At 54.3% G+C, this 16,262-nt stretch overlaps 4 protein-coding genes across 4 annotated transcripts; 2 read left to right on the plus strand and 2 right to left on the minus strand.

Moving 5' to 3' along the window:
• Positions 1-979: 979 nt before the first annotated feature.
• On the plus strand, positions 980-3,659 carry ISF_05646 (histidine biosynthesis trifunctional protein; the record flags this gene model as incomplete). Its single annotated transcript, XM_018849251.1, has 2 exons — positions 980-3,374; positions 3,457-3,659. The coding sequence occupies 2 exons, from the start codon at positions 980-982 to the stop codon at positions 3,657-3,659; spliced, it is 2,598 nt and encodes an 865-aa protein (XP_018703822.1).
• Positions 3,660-4,251: 592 nt separating this feature from the next.
• Positions 4,252-7,670, minus strand: ISF_05647 (Fibronectin type III domain protein; the record flags this gene model as incomplete). The annotated part of the gene is made up of 3 exons (XM_018849252.1): positions 4,252-7,082; positions 7,158-7,351; positions 7,420-7,670. The coding sequence occupies 3 exons, from the start codon at positions 7,668-7,670 to the stop codon at positions 4,252-4,254; spliced, it is 3,276 nt and encodes a 1,091-aa protein (XP_018703823.1).
• Positions 7,671-10,209: 2,539 nt separating this feature from the next.
• Positions 10,210-12,494, plus strand: ISF_05648 (nuclear elongation and deformation protein 1; the record flags this gene model as incomplete). Its single annotated transcript, XM_018849253.1, has 2 exons — positions 10,210-10,645; positions 10,702-12,494. The coding sequence occupies 2 exons, from the start codon at positions 10,210-10,212 to the stop codon at positions 12,492-12,494; spliced, it is 2,229 nt and encodes a 742-aa protein (XP_018703824.1).
• Positions 12,495-13,279: 785 nt separating this feature from the next.
• Positions 13,280-14,957, minus strand: ISF_05649 (mitochondrial processing peptidase beta subunit; the record flags this gene model as incomplete). Its single annotated transcript, XM_018849254.1, has 5 exons — positions 13,280-13,667; positions 13,727-14,412; positions 14,471-14,548; positions 14,607-14,732; positions 14,811-14,957. 5 exons carry the CDS (start codon positions 14,955-14,957, stop codon positions 13,280-13,282), a joined length of 1,425 nt encoding a protein of 474 aa, XP_018703825.1.
• Positions 14,958-16,262: the final 1,305 nt, after the last annotated feature.

The raw sequence follows: 16,262 nt of genomic DNA on the forward strand, positions 1-16,262 counted from the left end.
GCTGTGGGAGCGGGTGCGGCAGAGGCCGCGACGCCGTTGGTCTGCGGCGGCACGGAGGACATGGCGCGGCTGGTGATGTGCGACTGAGCGCAAACGAAGTTTCGGGGACGATGAGCTTGTGTTGGCGCGCGGTGGACGATGGGCTAGTGACGTAGGTAGTGCAATGAAGGTGGCGCGGGTTTCTAGATCAGCTCGGTAGCCGTACGCATGCCAGAGTTCGCAGTCGAGTTGCGATGAGGCGCGTGATGGTGAAGTGGTTGATTGGTTTGTGCTTGCGAGGGGAGCTTTACGTGGTGAGCGCGATCGTTGCGGTTGGGGGCGCAACATTCTAATCCCGTTCCGGCTACTGTGCACTTGTCACCTCTGCGTGGAACTCGGACAGTAGTAGCACCAGCAGCAAAGAAAATTGAATTAAGAGAATAAATAAATTCAATGATTCAAATACGGTCAACATGGATAATTCGCCGATATTTTCCAATGCCGATTCCACTTGTATTGCTGCTTTGAATTCAGTACCTACCCACCGGTAACCTCGAGGAACTTAACGGCAGCCAATGAGAAGAGCAATAGTAATGTACTTCAAATGTCCTTGGGCCTAGGCATCGATACTAACTATTTAGCAGCACAAGTAAAATGCCTTATCGCATGCAAAAAGCCATCAGCGGCCGCTTGCAGGGCTTGGAGGGGCAGCTTCCAGCAGCACCAGCGAACCGGAGGCGTCCTGTCGCTGCCCCACCAAAAAAGCCGGCCGATGCAGGACCGCAGAGTCATATCAGTCAAGCCTTTTTCTCAACCTATACCCTCTCTTCCTATCTTTCATTTCACGGGGACTTGGTATTATCAATCTACTCCAACATACCTCCAGCAGTGCTAAATTTAGCCAACCATTGACCCCTCGAAATCCGTCGCCTAGCCCCTGTCCAGTCGCTCGATACCCCTCCATCCACTGCGCCCACCAAAGGCTCTACCACCGACCACCATGGACATCGAGCTGCCGCTGCCGTTCCTCGTCAGCGTCGCCGTCCCGCCGGGACTGGCCAATCTCGACGGCCTCACCCGCGAGGAGGTCTCGATTCTCGGCTGCCCCTTCCTCGACGCCAAGCCCCAGCTTATCGAAAAGTTCGCCAACTTCTTCAAGCGCCACAGCGCCGAGTTCCAAGCCCACCTCGATGCCACAGCCCTCGAGCAGGACCAAGTCCTTGGCCTCCTCGACCGCGGTGCCAGACGCGTCTTTGTCACGCCCGAGGCGCTCCCGCAGTATGCGGAACTCGGTGACCGAGTCCTCCCCGTCGTGTCCGCTCCGGATCTGTCCGCCGCCTCGGAGCACGGCCTGCTGATCCGCGACTTTGACCCCGAGACCTGGGACGTCACCAAGTTTATTGCCGACGCCCAGGCCGCCAAGGCCAAGATTCTCTACATCAAACCTGCCGACGGTGTCTCGCTTGGGGATTTCATCCAGGTTGCCCAAACGAGCAACGCCGTCCCCATTCTTCCCTCGACTGGTCTGACCACCGACAAGGCCGATACCAGCAGGCTGCTCCTTTCCAAGGTTCTCTCCAGCCAATGGAAGTCAGATCGCCCCGACGGTCTCGTTCCTACTGTGGTGACTGATGAGACGGGAATCTCCCTCGGTCTTGCCTACACGAGCGAAGAGAGCATTCTCGAGGCCTTACGCACGCAGACTGGCGTCTACCAAAGTAGGAAACGGGGTCTCTGGATCAAGGGCGCCACATCGGGTGACACGCAAGAGCTCATTCGCATTGCGCTCGACTGCGATAACGACACCCTCAAGTTTGTCGTCAAGCAGAAGGGCCGCTTCTGCCACCTCGAGCAGTTTGGCTGCTTCGGAAACCTTGGCGGCATCGCAGCCCTCGAGCAGACCCTCGTCTCCCGCAAAGAGTCTGCCCCCGAAGGCTCCTACACAGCCCGCCTCTTCTCAGATGAAAAGCTACTGCGGGCCAAAATTATGGAAGAGGCCGAGGAGCTGTGTGACGCCAAGACGCCGCAGGAGGTCGCCTTTGAGGCTGCCGACTTGATATACTTTGCTCTCACCAAGGCTGTTAGCGCTGGTGTAAGCCTGGCAGATGTCCAGGCCAATCTGGATGCCAAGAGCCTCAAGGTCACGAGACGCCCGGGAAATGCCAAGGGCAAGTGGGCTGAAAAGGAGGGCATCACAACTCCGGCTGCTGCTCCTCCCTCGGCGCCTGCTCCTGGCCCCATGGCCGCTCCTCCTACTACCGACCGCATCCTCATGCAGCGTGTAGACTCTGCCTCCATCTCTGGAGCAGACCTGCAGAAGACGCTGCAGCGTCCGTCGCAAAAGTCCCCCGATGCCATCCTCAAGATTGTTGTCCCCATCATCGAGGATGTCCGCAAAGGCGGCGACAAGGCTCTCCTCTCCTACACCCACAAATTCGAAAAGGCCACATCCCTTATGTCTCCCGTTCTCAAGGCTCCTTTCCCTCCTGAGCTCATGAAGCTTTCCCCCGAGACCATCAAGGCTATTGACACCTCCTATGAGAACATTCGCAAATTCCACGCCGCGCAGGCTGAGGACAAGCCCCTCAGCGTAGAAACCATGCCTGGCGTCGTTTGCGGTCGTTTCTCGCGCCCTATTGAGCGCGTAGGTCTGTATGTCCCTGGTGGCACTGCCGTCCTACCCAGCACTGCCCTCATGCTCGGCGTCCCTGCGATGGTCGCGGGCTGCGAAAAGATTGTGCTCGCTTCTCCCCCGCGCTCCGACGGTAGCATCTCCCCCGAGATTGTATACATTGCCCAAAAGGTCGGTGCCGAGAGCATCGTCCTCGCCGGCGGTGCGCAAGCCGTCGCTGCCATGGCCTACGGCACCGAGAGCGTCAGCAAGGTCGACAAGATCCTCGGCCCTGGCAATCAGTTCGTCACGGCCGCCAAGATGCACGTCAGCAACGACACCAACGCCGGTGTCAGCATTGACATGCCTGCCGGCCCGTCCGAGGTGCTTGTCGTGGCCGACAAGGACGCCAACCCGGCCTTTGTCGCGTCCGACCTGCTTTCGCAGGCCGAGCACGGTGTCGACAGCCAGGTGATCCTGCTGACCGTCGACCTTTCCGAGGCGCAGCTCAAGGCCATCGAGGACGAAGTGCACAACCAGGCCATGGCCTTGCCCCGTGTCGACATTGTGCGCGGCGCGATTAAGCACTCGGTTACGGTCACGGTCAAGACGATTGAGGACGCCATGCGCATCAGCAACGATTATGCCCCCGAGCACTTGATCCTGCAGGTCAAGGATGCCGCCAAGGTCGTCGACAAGGTCGTCAACGCCGGCAGTGTCTTCATCGGCGAGTGGACCCCCGAGAGCGTGGGCGACTACTCGGCCGGCGTCAACCATTCACTACGTATGTCTACTCCATCTTCTTTCCTCCGCCCCCCATCTCCGTGTCTCGAGCAGAAAGCTAACCCTCTCCTTTACCACAACAGCGACGTACGGCTACGCCAAGCAGTACTCCGGCGTCAACCTTGCCTCCTTCATGAAGCACATCACCTGCTCCAACCTCACCAGCCAGGGCCTCCGCAACGTCGGCTCCGCCGTCATGCAGCTCGCCGGCGTCGAGGAGCTCCACGCCCACAAGCGCGCCGTCGAGATTCGCCTCCGGTGGCTAGATGAGCAGCAAAAGCAATAAGAACAAGCGAAAAGAAAAATGATGCTAAACGAGGTGACGCGTGGATGAAGGTTGTAGACAAAAAAAAAAGGGGGGGGGGGGGGGAAAAAACTACTGGTTGGGAAAAGCTAGATGATATATGTTTTTGTTTGAGAGATTTTGAATAATATGATGAATACATTACAAGAATTTCCCCTTTTTAAACCCAACAAGAAGTGCGTAGTGCTCGCGAAGCAGTCTGTATGTAGATGCATCAGCAGGCTCGTCGTCAGCACGGATAAATCGTCGGAGAGGACGGGCAAGATTCACAGGGCTAGGTTGGTAGTCACATAAAGTAAAATTAGGCGACGTCAAGTCTGCCAAGAAACTCCTGGTAATTCTTCAACAATGCTATACTGCAATCTCTCTGCTTGGACGTTCTCTAGTCCTTATTCGTGAGCAAGTCATATCACAGTTGTACGCCTTTGCGACGCTGTACTTGCCCCCTCCGTAATACTACCGGGCAATGCCCTGTAGTTGTGAGGTAGAAATGAGTATAAGAAGGCGAATATTATTTTATTTGATATCCCCGGAAACGAGCTGCTAACCGCTAACCCAGGTCGCCTGCTGGTCGTCATTCGCCAGTATCTGGGTTTTCCTTTACTGCCAGCTCCTTACCCTTCTTCTTCTTAGGGAAGCGCCAGGACGCCATCCTAGATTGGCTTCCGTCCTTGGACCCCTTTGATCCAGGGGCCGAGCTGCTTGCCATGCTATCATAGCTGCGCCCGAATTGGACGTCCTCACCCACATCATCGACATCACCAATGCTCGATCGCTGATCGGCCGGGACGTTCTTATCTGAATTGGCTGTGCTGCCGGGGCCCTTCTTAAACAGCCCAGAATCCTTGCCAAGTCGCGAAGTTAGGCTAAACTTGCCAGAGCTGCCTTTTCGAAAGAGCTTCTTAACCTTGTTTTCTGCGTCCTTGGAGACCGAACCAGACAAAGAGTTCAAGTCGGACGGTGCGTTTGATATTGTTCCATCCAGAGTCAATGACTCATGTGATTCCGATACAGAGACCGACGCTTGTGTGTGAATTGACTGAGTTTCGTGAGAGATTCTGCGTTTAGATGACGAGTCATCCGTTTTCAACGGCAGCTCGAGACTCGGAGCTGCCTCTTGGGGCTTGAACCTATCCTTTTTGAAGAGATTGCCCATATTGCCCATGAACGTAGGCGCATTCGGGTTGAGCCTCTGATTGACAGATTTGGTGGTTGTCGACGGGCCTGATCCAATGACGCCGACCTGTGGTGGATTACGCAAGTCGTTCTCATCAAGAATCTCATCATCGGCGGAGGCAAGCGTCGTTGTCAATAAATTCCCCGTGCCATGAATGGACGGTCGCCTCGAGTTGCTACGAGAAGGCCAAGGGCCTTCACCAGCTTGCCAGGCTCTGTGTTTGGGCAACATGCCATCGTTTGGCTGGCCCCAGATGGAACTGCTGTCTGTTGACGGCCTGGGCATATCGGCCGATGCAATAGATGCAGGCCGCGAATCGGGATCCCTGTCCCGGCCGTTGGAGAGTGAGTTCAGCCTTCTGCCGACCAGCGAAAAGTGGCTAGTTGTACCCTCTGGGCGGGCCGGGCTACGAACAGACCAAAGAAAGTTGCGCCTGCGGCGTACCTCGTTGCCCTCGAATTCTTCCGCTCCTCGAGGGAATGATTGGCTCTGACCGGGTTTGAGGCTACCGATAGGAGGCCCCTCATCAACAGGCTTCGTGCCACGATTGCGTTGAAACGTGGACAGTAGATCACTGAACCGGTGGGTGCTAGCCGCCGGCGAGTTTGGTGTTTGGTGCGGGTTCAACGAGCTCCTCTCCGCGGGTTCGTACTGGGGGTAGGGCAGATTGTGACTTGATCCATGAGGACTTGAGAATGCGCGATATGATGGGCTGGACGAAGCGGGAGAGTGCGGCTCATCTCCTGTAATGCTGATGGCCTCCTGTATGCGAGCCCCAGCCCGACCCTCGTCGCTCTGATCGTCTAACTCGTCGAATATGTTGGACGGCAATAGTGTCTGAGCCAATGGACTGAGAGACACAGAAGCCATCTTGAGCTCTACCTCCGCCTGAGGCTCGTCTGATGGATCTGGCTCATCAACAAACAACCGGGGAGGAAATGGTGGGTGAACGAAGGTTGAAGGAGGCTGGTATCCTGACTCGGATGTAGGAAGCGGGTGCGGTGATGGAGTGCCTTGTTCATGAGGAGAAGCACCGTTTAGACTCGGCCTCGCTTGCTGAACCGGAATCGAGCCGTCATAATCAGGAGCCGGGGAGCCCATGGACGGATAATAGGTTTGTTGGAACCGCTGCTGAGCCTGGGCGACCTGTTCGGAGAGGTTCTGTATTTGCAGCTCGAGTTCGCGGCCACGGTTTACCTCTTGAAAGAGGGCGGCCTTAAGTTGCTGCTCAGACACGATGAATTCCTGCTGAAGACGACGGTCTTCCTCATCCCAATGCTCGTCACTAGCGCCTGGCAACAGCTCGCGCGTAGCCTTCAAATCCTGCAGCTGTTTCCCCTTTTCCTTGAGTTCAGATTCCAATTCCGCACACTTGTCCTGGAGCTCTTTATTGCCCTGGTCGAGGGAGCGAACTTTCTCGTCTCGTTGCTGATCCAATTCGCATCTTTGCACTTGAAATTTCTTGCGCTCATTTCTCATGCGCTCAATCTCCTGCTCCATCTTCTTGATGTTGTCTTTGGACTTGGCTCTCTTGGCCTCCTTCTCTTTTAGAGACTGTTCCTTCTTTGCGCGTTCTTTCTCAACAGTACGCATTTGCTCCATGCTTATTCTTACTTGCACTTTAAGCTGCGCTGTGAACTCTTCCTTCTCCTTAAGCATTCGGCGTTTGCGCTCCTTTTCTCTCTTTAACTCGTCCTCCTGGAGTTTAAATTCGGTTTCTTCTTTGGAAATTTGGGCTACAACGTCGTCGATTTCCTTTCGTATACTCTCAAATTGCTTGTTCAACTCGTCCAGAGACTCATCGGGTTCATTGGGACCTTGATGTTTGGTCTGCGGCCGTTCAGAGCTTGTCACAGAAGGAGAATGACGTCTATTGATAGTGTTTCGTCGCTGGTTCGTCAGAGAGCCATTGTTGGTATCGCGAAGGACGGAAATGGGGCTGTCTAGCACGGGAGCAGATTCGAGCGAGGGGACGGGGCCGGACGGAGAGTCGGAATCATCGCCATTATCGGTAGTGCCAGAGCGATGCTCATCGGTAGAACAGTGTGCGGGAAGGGGAGCGTCAATAGGCTGCGGCTTGCCATCTTTCCCCCACGTTTGCAGGAGCACTGGAGGGCTTGGTGATTGAAAACTGTTAGGCGCGACAGCGATGACGCGGATACTGTAATAATGGCTCGGTTTTAAGCCAGTAACAGTGATGGCGAAATCATTTCCAGGAGACTCGCCCACTGGTACTTGGGTTAGCTTCCAGGTAACTCGTGGGGTGGCCCGTGATGGGAAGTGGTCGTAGCGAGAGAACTGACCATGGACGCCGTTGACTTGAATATTATACTTGTGGACAGGCTTGTTGGTTGGTGGTCGGTCCCAGGTAATGGTAACAGCATCGGAGCGGATGCCCGCCAGGCAGACATTAGGGGGCTCGGGGATATCAACGCCGAGTATCATGACCAGTTCAGAGACTGGTTTGAGCAAGGTTTGGCAGGTTCGGCGGACAAGCCTGTGATCACGGAACGCGACAAGGTTAGAAGAAAGGGCGCGGCACGAGGGAGTTGAGGAGAAACGAACCAAAGACCCGATATGATGGTCACAGCCGTATGCAAGTATCGCTCGACATAGTTGTTGATGGGCACGTGGAGTAAGAACTCATGCGCCTCCAAATAGCTCTGTAGCATCCATTCACGGGGATCGAAAACGATGAAGGTGGCGGCAATAACGGTGAAGAATGTTATTGGGAAGAACTCGAGCGGACGGAGCAGGTAGCAAAAGAAGACGACGAAGAAAGTGCCGGCAGTCCATGCCAGAAACTGCCACGCCATTGTCGCGGCGACCAGGACATAAGTGCTACAGCGACCGAGACGCTGGAGACTGTATGTAATCTGGTAGAGATGAGATCTCGGCGGTGACGGCGAAAAGGAATGGTGGTTGAACGGAGGAATAGATAGCCGGTGAGGAGCGATTGAGTAGGTGAAGCAAAAAGGCCGGTTGAGTAAAAGTTAAGCTCCGCCAAGTCTGACGAGCTGATTGGGCGGCGGATCGAGAGGCGCCTGGTAAGCGTGATGGGTGCGGAAGGGAAGTAGTGCGCACTGTGTTATCTATGGAGGAAGTGCGGAGAGACACAGTGCGAAGGCTTGCGAGCCACCGCAAATGTAGTACTTTATAACTCGCGGCGGAGGGCTTTTTGTTAGCCATTTACTATGTGTTTTTTGTACGTAGGGTCTATCCATGTTATTAAGGGCAAGAAATTTAATTGATGCACCAGGTCAACCTATTCAAAGCCAACCGAAGAACGCACACGATGTCTATGTAGCAAACCCATACTCCACAAGGCACTGGTCTGGAGTCGCACCACGCATCTAGGTTGAGGATGGCTGGGCAAATTTGGTAAAGAGAAGAGCGCAATGTCATGTGCAGCACGAAATTTTGAGCAGACTAGCTGTAGAGCTATCTCTGGGCGATTTTATGTGCGTAAAATCATGGCTATTGCTACAAAGGTACTATGGATACAGAGACGTCATTTTGTTGTGGCTGGTGTGTGGGTAACGCCCGATCTTGAAAGCTCGGCGCGGTGCGGCCACAAGGCGCAAATTGTTGAACGAAATCTGAATGCCGTAAGATACTAAGTGCGTTATTCTAGAGACAATATAGTAAAGAGAAAATCTAATGGCATAGGCAATGCATGCACAAGACAATGACCACGCCATGCTAAGAGGTCATGTAAGAGCTAAAAGCTGCGTCGAGCCTTTTATTGCTGTTGTCGGTCTCTCTGTCACGAGCCAGGCGAGCCTCGGCCTACTTACACTAACTTGCATATTTTAGTAAAGATGGAAATTTCCATGAAAAAAATCACTTGCATAACAGTTTAATGTGCATGGAGGTTACCAATATGTTCCAAAGTTTTTTTTTAGCGCCCGAACGCCATCTCCAAGTTCGGCCCAGTGGTCCGAGGCAGCGAGGGCCCCATCAGACTATTAACAATTTTCATCTCGTGTCCACTGACAGTAGCAGCATGGCGGCAGTGCCATGGTTGAGCTGATGTTGCATAGTTGAAGATGCCGCTGCGTGAAGTTCCGATATTGTTTGTCGAGGGAGAGAGTCATGCCTACCAATGTTAAGACACAATGCCAAGGTTCTCTCGAGACATGCGTCGCTTGATTCCGATGATTCGGAAACACAAATTTGAGCTTGGGCCAGTGTATGGATAGATGGATAAAATGGACCAAGAAGAAGGAATTGAATGCAGCAAAAAACAAAAACAAACAAAATTCCCCTGCGGAAAGCACATGACAGCTGGGCCGCGGTTCATGACACAAGCGTTGGACCTTGCCGTAGCCAAGCCAGGGGACCAGAGTGGGTTATTACATCCGGCCAGGCCGCGCCGCTGGGGTTGAGGCGTTTGGCCTTTGGGTGAAGGCGAGGTGGCAGTCTTACAGCACCTGTCCCAACAACCAGGCTTCTACAGATTTTGCGAGTGACACGAGGGCGAAGCTCTTGAGATAACAGGAGGCTTAAAATACTGGCAAATTACAAAAAAGATATTGACCCTGATTCTTGTTTCTCTTGATTTTTCTCTCAGCTTTCTCCGAGGTGTTTGGGCCGACGTCTCCAACAATTCCCAGGTACTTACCTACCAACTGCCCCGAGAAAGTCCCTTCGTCATTCTGTTAGTGGCCCCAGTGCCCTGTAACCGCCCTGCAGCCGTCCTGCAACAACCCCTGTAGCCGGCCCAACTGCCCCAACTGGCCTGCCCCAGCAGCCTCCTCTCGTGGGCCAAGGCACCTCAATCATGTGCTTCCTCTGCTGCTTCTCATACCCGATTTGACAGCCATTCCGTGACCACGCCGCCGCTGCCAAGACGGCGCTCAACAACTCGCTATTCAACCACCAAAACGCGCCTCGTCGCCTTTTGAGTCCTTTCTGCATCTACTTCTCTCTAGTCCTCTATTCGCATCGTCACAGTCACTTCCTTACTTCCTTCACTCGCATATTCGCGCTGCGCTCTCAAGCCGTGCCTGCGCCGTCTTGAGCTCCCCCGCCACTACCCGCCACGCCAACGCCTCACCCAGCGAACGACCTGCGACGGTCCGTCATCACTGCGCGAAACCAGCCTTGACCACTTGCCTCCTCGCAGGTAGCCAACAGCCTTTCTTGGCTCGCCGTTTGCCCACCGTTGCAAGTCTCAACGTCACATACTACTACCGCCGGGTACTACGGCTTCGAATCCGCCACTAAGAATCCCCAACCTGCATCACGCCTCTTGTCGCTCGTTTCGCTACACCAAATCTGCCCGCCGCGGCCCATCTGCGCTCGCCTCGCAATCTTACCTTTCCCACCGCGCCGCCACGGTAGCTATCTACCATGCAGTACGTGCGCAACATCAGCGACTCAGTGTCGACGGCCTGGAATTCAATCAACCCTGCGACCCTCAGCGGTGCCATCGACGTCATCGTTGTTGAGCACCAAGATGGCACCCTTGCCTGCTCCCCCTTCCACGTCCGCTTCGGCAAGTTTTCCCTGCTGCGGCCATACGAGAAGAAGGTAGAGTTCAGAGTCAATGGCTCTAAGCAGGAATATTCCATGAAGCTTGGCGAAGGCGGTGAGGCCTTCTTTGTCTTCGAAACCACAGAGACTATTCCCGAGTCCATGCAAACTTCCCCTCTTGTCTCCCCAGCTAGTAGCCCGCCTCTCGGCCCCGACGAGTCCGTCTCTCAACTCGGTCTCCCCGATCAATTTGAGCTGGATGCAGGCAGTACGGACCCCCGCCAAGCCTCCGAGGCTCACATGGATGAGAATGGTAAGCTCTGCAGCCCTGCCTGGTCTACATGCATCCTTGCTTAACATGCGCAACAGGATACCCCAGCCCATCACCGTCTCCCCTCAACTTATCGAATCCTCGACCTGCCTCCGGCGATTGGTCGGCTGCCCTCGCTCGTCCTCACAGCGAGGACGCCCTGCGCCATTCGGCTCGCGCCGTTGACCGTGATACCAGTGAAGCTGGCGAGCCAGGCTCCGAACGATCCCAGAGCCCTGCCCCGGTCAACATGCAAGAAGCCCTCGAACGAGCCAGGACACTGTCTCGCGGCCTCTCTGCCGTCAACATTCCCAGTCAAGTCACCGAGACTGGCGATCTCATGCTTGACATGACTGGCTTCCGAAGCAGCGAAGAAGACATGCTCCGCGCCGAGATCCAGGCTAGGAAGATTCTCTCCGAAGAGTTGGACGGCAACTACGACATCGGAGCTCTCTTTGGTTTCGATGAAGAAGGCAATTTGTGGATATACAGCAGCGAGAGTGCTAAGAAGGCTGCCATGAACAAAACCATTGAGTCTTCTCTACAAGCGCATCGCCACGGTGTCGCCGCAGACGCAGTCTCAGATCCCGGCTATCAAAGCGATGGAAGCGATGTAACAAGCTCCCCTCGCACTCCGGCCCATCGCCGCTCCGAGTCTGATGCTGGCCCTGTCGGCCTTGCGACGCCTCCCCGCACCCCTGCCGATGCTGGTGTTGGCAACCCGAACCGCAACTATGCCAAGACGCTTCGCTTGACTAGCGACCAGCTCAAGAAGCTAGAGTTGAAGTCGGGTGAGAATCCAATGAGCTTCACCGTCAATCGTGCCACGTGTACCGCCAACATGTATCTCTGGAAGTACGACACACCCGTCGTCATCTCCGACATTGACGGAACCATCACTAAATCCGATGCACTCGGCCATGTGTTGAACATGATTGGCCGCGACTGGACGCATGCTGGCATTGCCAAGCTTTACAGCGATATTGCCCTCAACGGCTACAACATCATGTATCTCACAAGTCGTTCCGTCGGACAGGCCGATACGACGAGAGCCTACCTCAATAACATTGTTCAAGAAGGTTGTAGGATGCCTCACGGCCCTACGATTCTGTCGCCAGACCGAACAATGGCAGCTTTGCGCCGTGAAGTCTACCTTCGCAAGCCACACGTCTTCAAGATGGCTACGCTTCGCGATATCGCCAACCTTTATGGCCCTGATCGGACACCCTTTTATGCTGGCTTTGGTAACCGACTGACGGATCAAATCTCGTACCGAACTGTCGATGTTCCACGGAATCGCATCTTCACCATCAACTCCAACTCCGAAGTCTCCCTTGATCTTCTCAGCTTGAATAAACTCAAGATGAGCTACGTGCATATCAATGAAGTCGTCGACCATTATTTTCCTCCCGTTTCTACCCTCGTCATGGGCGGTGGAGAGGATTATACCGACTTTAAATACTGGAGAGACACCCCCCTTGAGCTGGATGAATTCTCTGCCAGCGATAGTGATGATATTGCGGGGGCGGTCGACGAGGGTAGCGAGTACACAGACGACGAGGAGATGGATGAGCGTCTCGGGGAAAGTTATATCTCACAAGCCTCTGTTGAAGAGCTCGAAAGCCGCCTGGCTGCCTCGATGACGCAAAGCCAGATGGATGAGGATATCGACGACGAGGGTGATGTCGACGAAGAGGAGCCTCTCGATGAAGAAGACGATGACGCGGAGCCCGACGACGACATTGACGACAAAAAGATCATGAAGAAGAACGCAGCCGATCTAGAAGAAGATTACGCTGCAGAAATCATTACTGGGGTTGGTCATCTTTCCATGGACAAGAAAGAAGTATAAAGCAGACGTGCAAAAGAGTAAATTGGCTAAGAAACAACTCGGGCGGCACACAACACAGGGCAAGGGCATCACAGCACTCGACATCGGTGAAAGTGTGCCGCAAGTACTAGTACCAGTCGCGATTCGCTCCCCGTCCGAGTAACAGAAGAAAAAGACGATGTCGGATAATGTTGGGCGTTGGAGGATGGGTGGATGGAAAGAGGCGAAAGAGGAGGACGCATTTCATGTTGGAAGCATAGCGTGGCGCGCATATTTTTATTTCATTTCACATCTTATTTTCCTTGTCCCAGCTTCTTTTTTGTTTAATCTCTTCTCTTTCTAGAACACGGGCTGCTTCGGTTTGTAGAAGACAAGGGTGTGTGCAAGTATATAGATGTTGGTGGAAAACTGATACAATAGCAAAGAGAAAAGCAAATACATTCAATACCTCATCTCAACCGACTCAATAAACATGAAATTGCACGTGGTTCTACTAAGAGGAAGAATCGGAACCTTATCAGAGTTCTAGATAAGTGCGTGAGTTTGTTCAACGCCGGGGGGCGGGGGGTGTTGCTCCGCTCCCCTGAGACAAGATTAGCAGCACAAAGTCACATCGACGAAAGGAAAAACCAGTATGAACATGGAAGACTATATGGTACACTAGGCCATTGTAATACGGTATCTCATACACTTCTATACCCGGAGCTTTTTTGCCTTTGCAGACACAATGCCAGCCCTTTCCCCCCTCCCTACTATACTCGCAAAAACGCATACAAAAGAGTCGAAATGAGTTTTTTCTTCATTGTCTAGTGGAAAGGCTTCATCGTGTTTCGCAGACGCTGGTAGTCGAAGAGGGCCTCGATGTTGCCGACGGCGCTGATGGCGAGGTCCTTGTCCCAGAGGTGCTTGTTGGCAAAGTCCATGACGTCCTTCTCGGTGATGGCATCGATCCGGCGCTCGATCTCGCCGGGGCTCATGCGGCGGCCGGTGGTGATGAGCTGGCGGCCGACGTCCTCGGCGACGGCGGTGGTGCCGTCCAAGGAGAGCAGGATGGAGGCCTTGAGCTGGGCCTTGGCGCGCTCGACCTCGGCGCCGCTGACGTTGGTGCAGAGGCGCATCCACTCCTTGATGGTGAAGTGGACGAGGTCGTCCACGCGCGTAGTCTTGTCGGTGACAAGGTAGATGCCCCAGAGACTAGAAAGGATTTGTCAGCGTGATGTGCTAGTTGCCCGTTTCTTTCGGTTCGTGCTTACCCAGTATCGCTGTAGCTGGTGGAGAAGCTCATGAAGCTGTTGGCGAGGTCGTGGCGGTGGACGAATCCGCTCAGCTTGCTGCCCTGATGAGGAGCGTTGCCCATGGCCTTGTCGTAGTTGCCGACAATAGCCTGGGTGACGAGAGCAGTGAAGTAGTCTTCCGAGTTCCAGCTGACACCCTCGACGGCGAGAGCAATGTTCGCAGTGCCGATGGTGTCGTCACGGACACGGACGTCAGAGCCGATGAAGTCGGCCTTCTTCTTGGACTGGATGTAGGCCTCGTTCTCGACGCCCTTGCTGGGGAGGCCGGAGAAGTGCTTCTCGGCAAGGTCAACGAGCTTCTCGTGGGGGACGCCACCGGAGCCGACGAGGACCATGCGCTCGGCAGTGTAGTTGTTCTTGATATAGTTGGTGAGCTCGGTGCGGGTGATATCACGGATGTTCTCGCGGGGGCCGAGAATGGTGCGGCCGAGGGGCTGACCCTGGAAGGCGGTGGCGTGCAGGTGGTCAAAGACGACCTCCTCGATCTGCTTCTCGACCTCCTCGGACTCGCGGAGGATGACGTCGCGCTCGCGCTCGATGGCGGACTCCTCGAGCTTGGAGTTTTGGAGGATGTCGGAGAGGATGTCGACGCACTGGGGCACGTCGGAGTTGAAGGCCTTGGCGAAGTAGACAGTGTTCTCGCGCTGTATCGCGGTTAGCCGGCGATGCCGATGGGTCTCGTGGACGGAGTCAAGCACTGACCGAAGTGTACGCGTTGAGGTGAGCGCCAAGGTTCTCAATCTCGAGCTCCAATTGCTGCTGGGAGCGGCGGGCGGTACCCTGTAGGTGATGTTAGAGTCAATTGGCGACGTCATGGTTCGGCGAGGGTTGGTCGAACCTTGAAGGCAAGGTGCTCAAGGAAGTGCGCGGTGCCGTTGTTCTCGTTCGTCTCGGCGCGCGAGCCGGCGTCAATCCACATGCCGACGGTGGAGGTTTGGGCCCAGGGGGAGTGCTCGGTGGCAACCTATCAAGGGACGTGTCAGATGGTTGGGCTCAATGGCTGCTTGAAGGGGCCAATTGGCCCCCGTGTGATGATGCTCACGGTCAGTCCATTCTTCAGGGTTGTCGTCTGGGTCTTGCCGACAGTAGAGGGCGTCGCGAATCCTCGACGGAGGGGAGCGGCGGCCGACAGGCCGGCACGGTTTCGCAGACCCTGCGAGAGGTTCAAAGCTAGCCTGCGTGACGCCATGGGGAGGAGTTTGGGGGGGTTGACGTTCGATTGAGTGGTTTGATGAAATCTTTCCACACGGCTCGGCAAGAAGCTTTACTGTGCTAGTTTGTGGCCTGAGGTTCCAAGTTTTCGCCTTAGTCATTCCGACCAGCTCCGACTCCTGGGCAAGGATATCTGGCCAATCATGAGCCTTGCTTATCAACTAAGAGCAAAGCAAGCCGTCTACATTGCTTGTCAGCCTGAGCGCTGCAAGAAATCGGCTGGAAATGATGAAAATGAATATTTTGCAATTTCGAATACCCCAACTGATTCATCTGTCGAGATTGTAGGTCGGGCCAGAAATTCGGACTTTCGGGAGGGCGGCGGTGTCAGGTGGCAAAGTACTGCTGCGGATGTACCTACAGGTACCATGTGAGCCATGTGAACCATGTGAACCACGTAAATCACACAGACCCTTGCCAAGCCGTGCACACCAACAACACACACCGCAATACCAGTTTCGATAGACTTCCCAAGCTTCATCTACCATTAATATTTCATTCATCAAATACCATCTCATGTTGAGCCGTCACGTTTCTGCTATTGAAAAGTGAAGAATGCAAATCCAAGTTCACACTATTCCCCGCCTCGGTGATGTCACCACTGTGAAGACAAAGAAGCAACCCATTACCGCCGTCCTTGAAGTTCCCGAGCACTCTGCAAAGGAAGACTGGCAAGTTTTGCTATGGCACAGCACAGATGGAAATGAGTGGGAGGCCGTGAATATGGTTGCTATCACCGGCCACCAAACGGCGGTCGATTTGGAAGCGTCTCCATCGCGCTTACGGCTGCAGTTCCGAGCAGAAATGTGCTTTCATAAATCGATTCTATTTACGATAAAATTCCGCCATGCATCTGACCAGCCTTGGATATGGAGCAAACAACAGTACGGCTTTGAAGACGGTCATATTATAATGGAAGATGCAGACGGCACGTCTCAGCGATTGGAGGATCTTATCCCCAACCTTTGCTCAGAGTGGTCGATCTCAACTCTTCGAAGCCAGGCACCAGACACTCAACTATGGTCCTTGACAGCTAAAATAGGACCCAGTGTGTCAGAGCAGTCGACTTTCCGACATGTCGAAATTGGTACACCGTTTACGCGCTTTCAAAAGTACGTCTATGTAACCTCTGGATGCCTGGCAGAAATAATTGACACCAAAAACAAGATGGTTTGCGCTGGTCAGAACCGGTGTCCCATGGATTGCCCCGAGGAAAGGACTTACAAAGTTTGCACTCGATAAAGACGCAGTACTCTGCTCATTCGCTGATGGCAAGGGTCGA

The sequence above is a fragment of the Cordyceps fumosorosea genome, assembly GCF_001636725.1.
Source record: "Cordyceps fumosorosea ARSEF 2679 chromosome Unknown scaffold_13, whole genome shotgun sequence".
NCBI lineage: Eukaryota > Fungi > Ascomycota > Sordariomycetes > Hypocreales > Cordycipitaceae > Cordyceps > Cordyceps fumosorosea.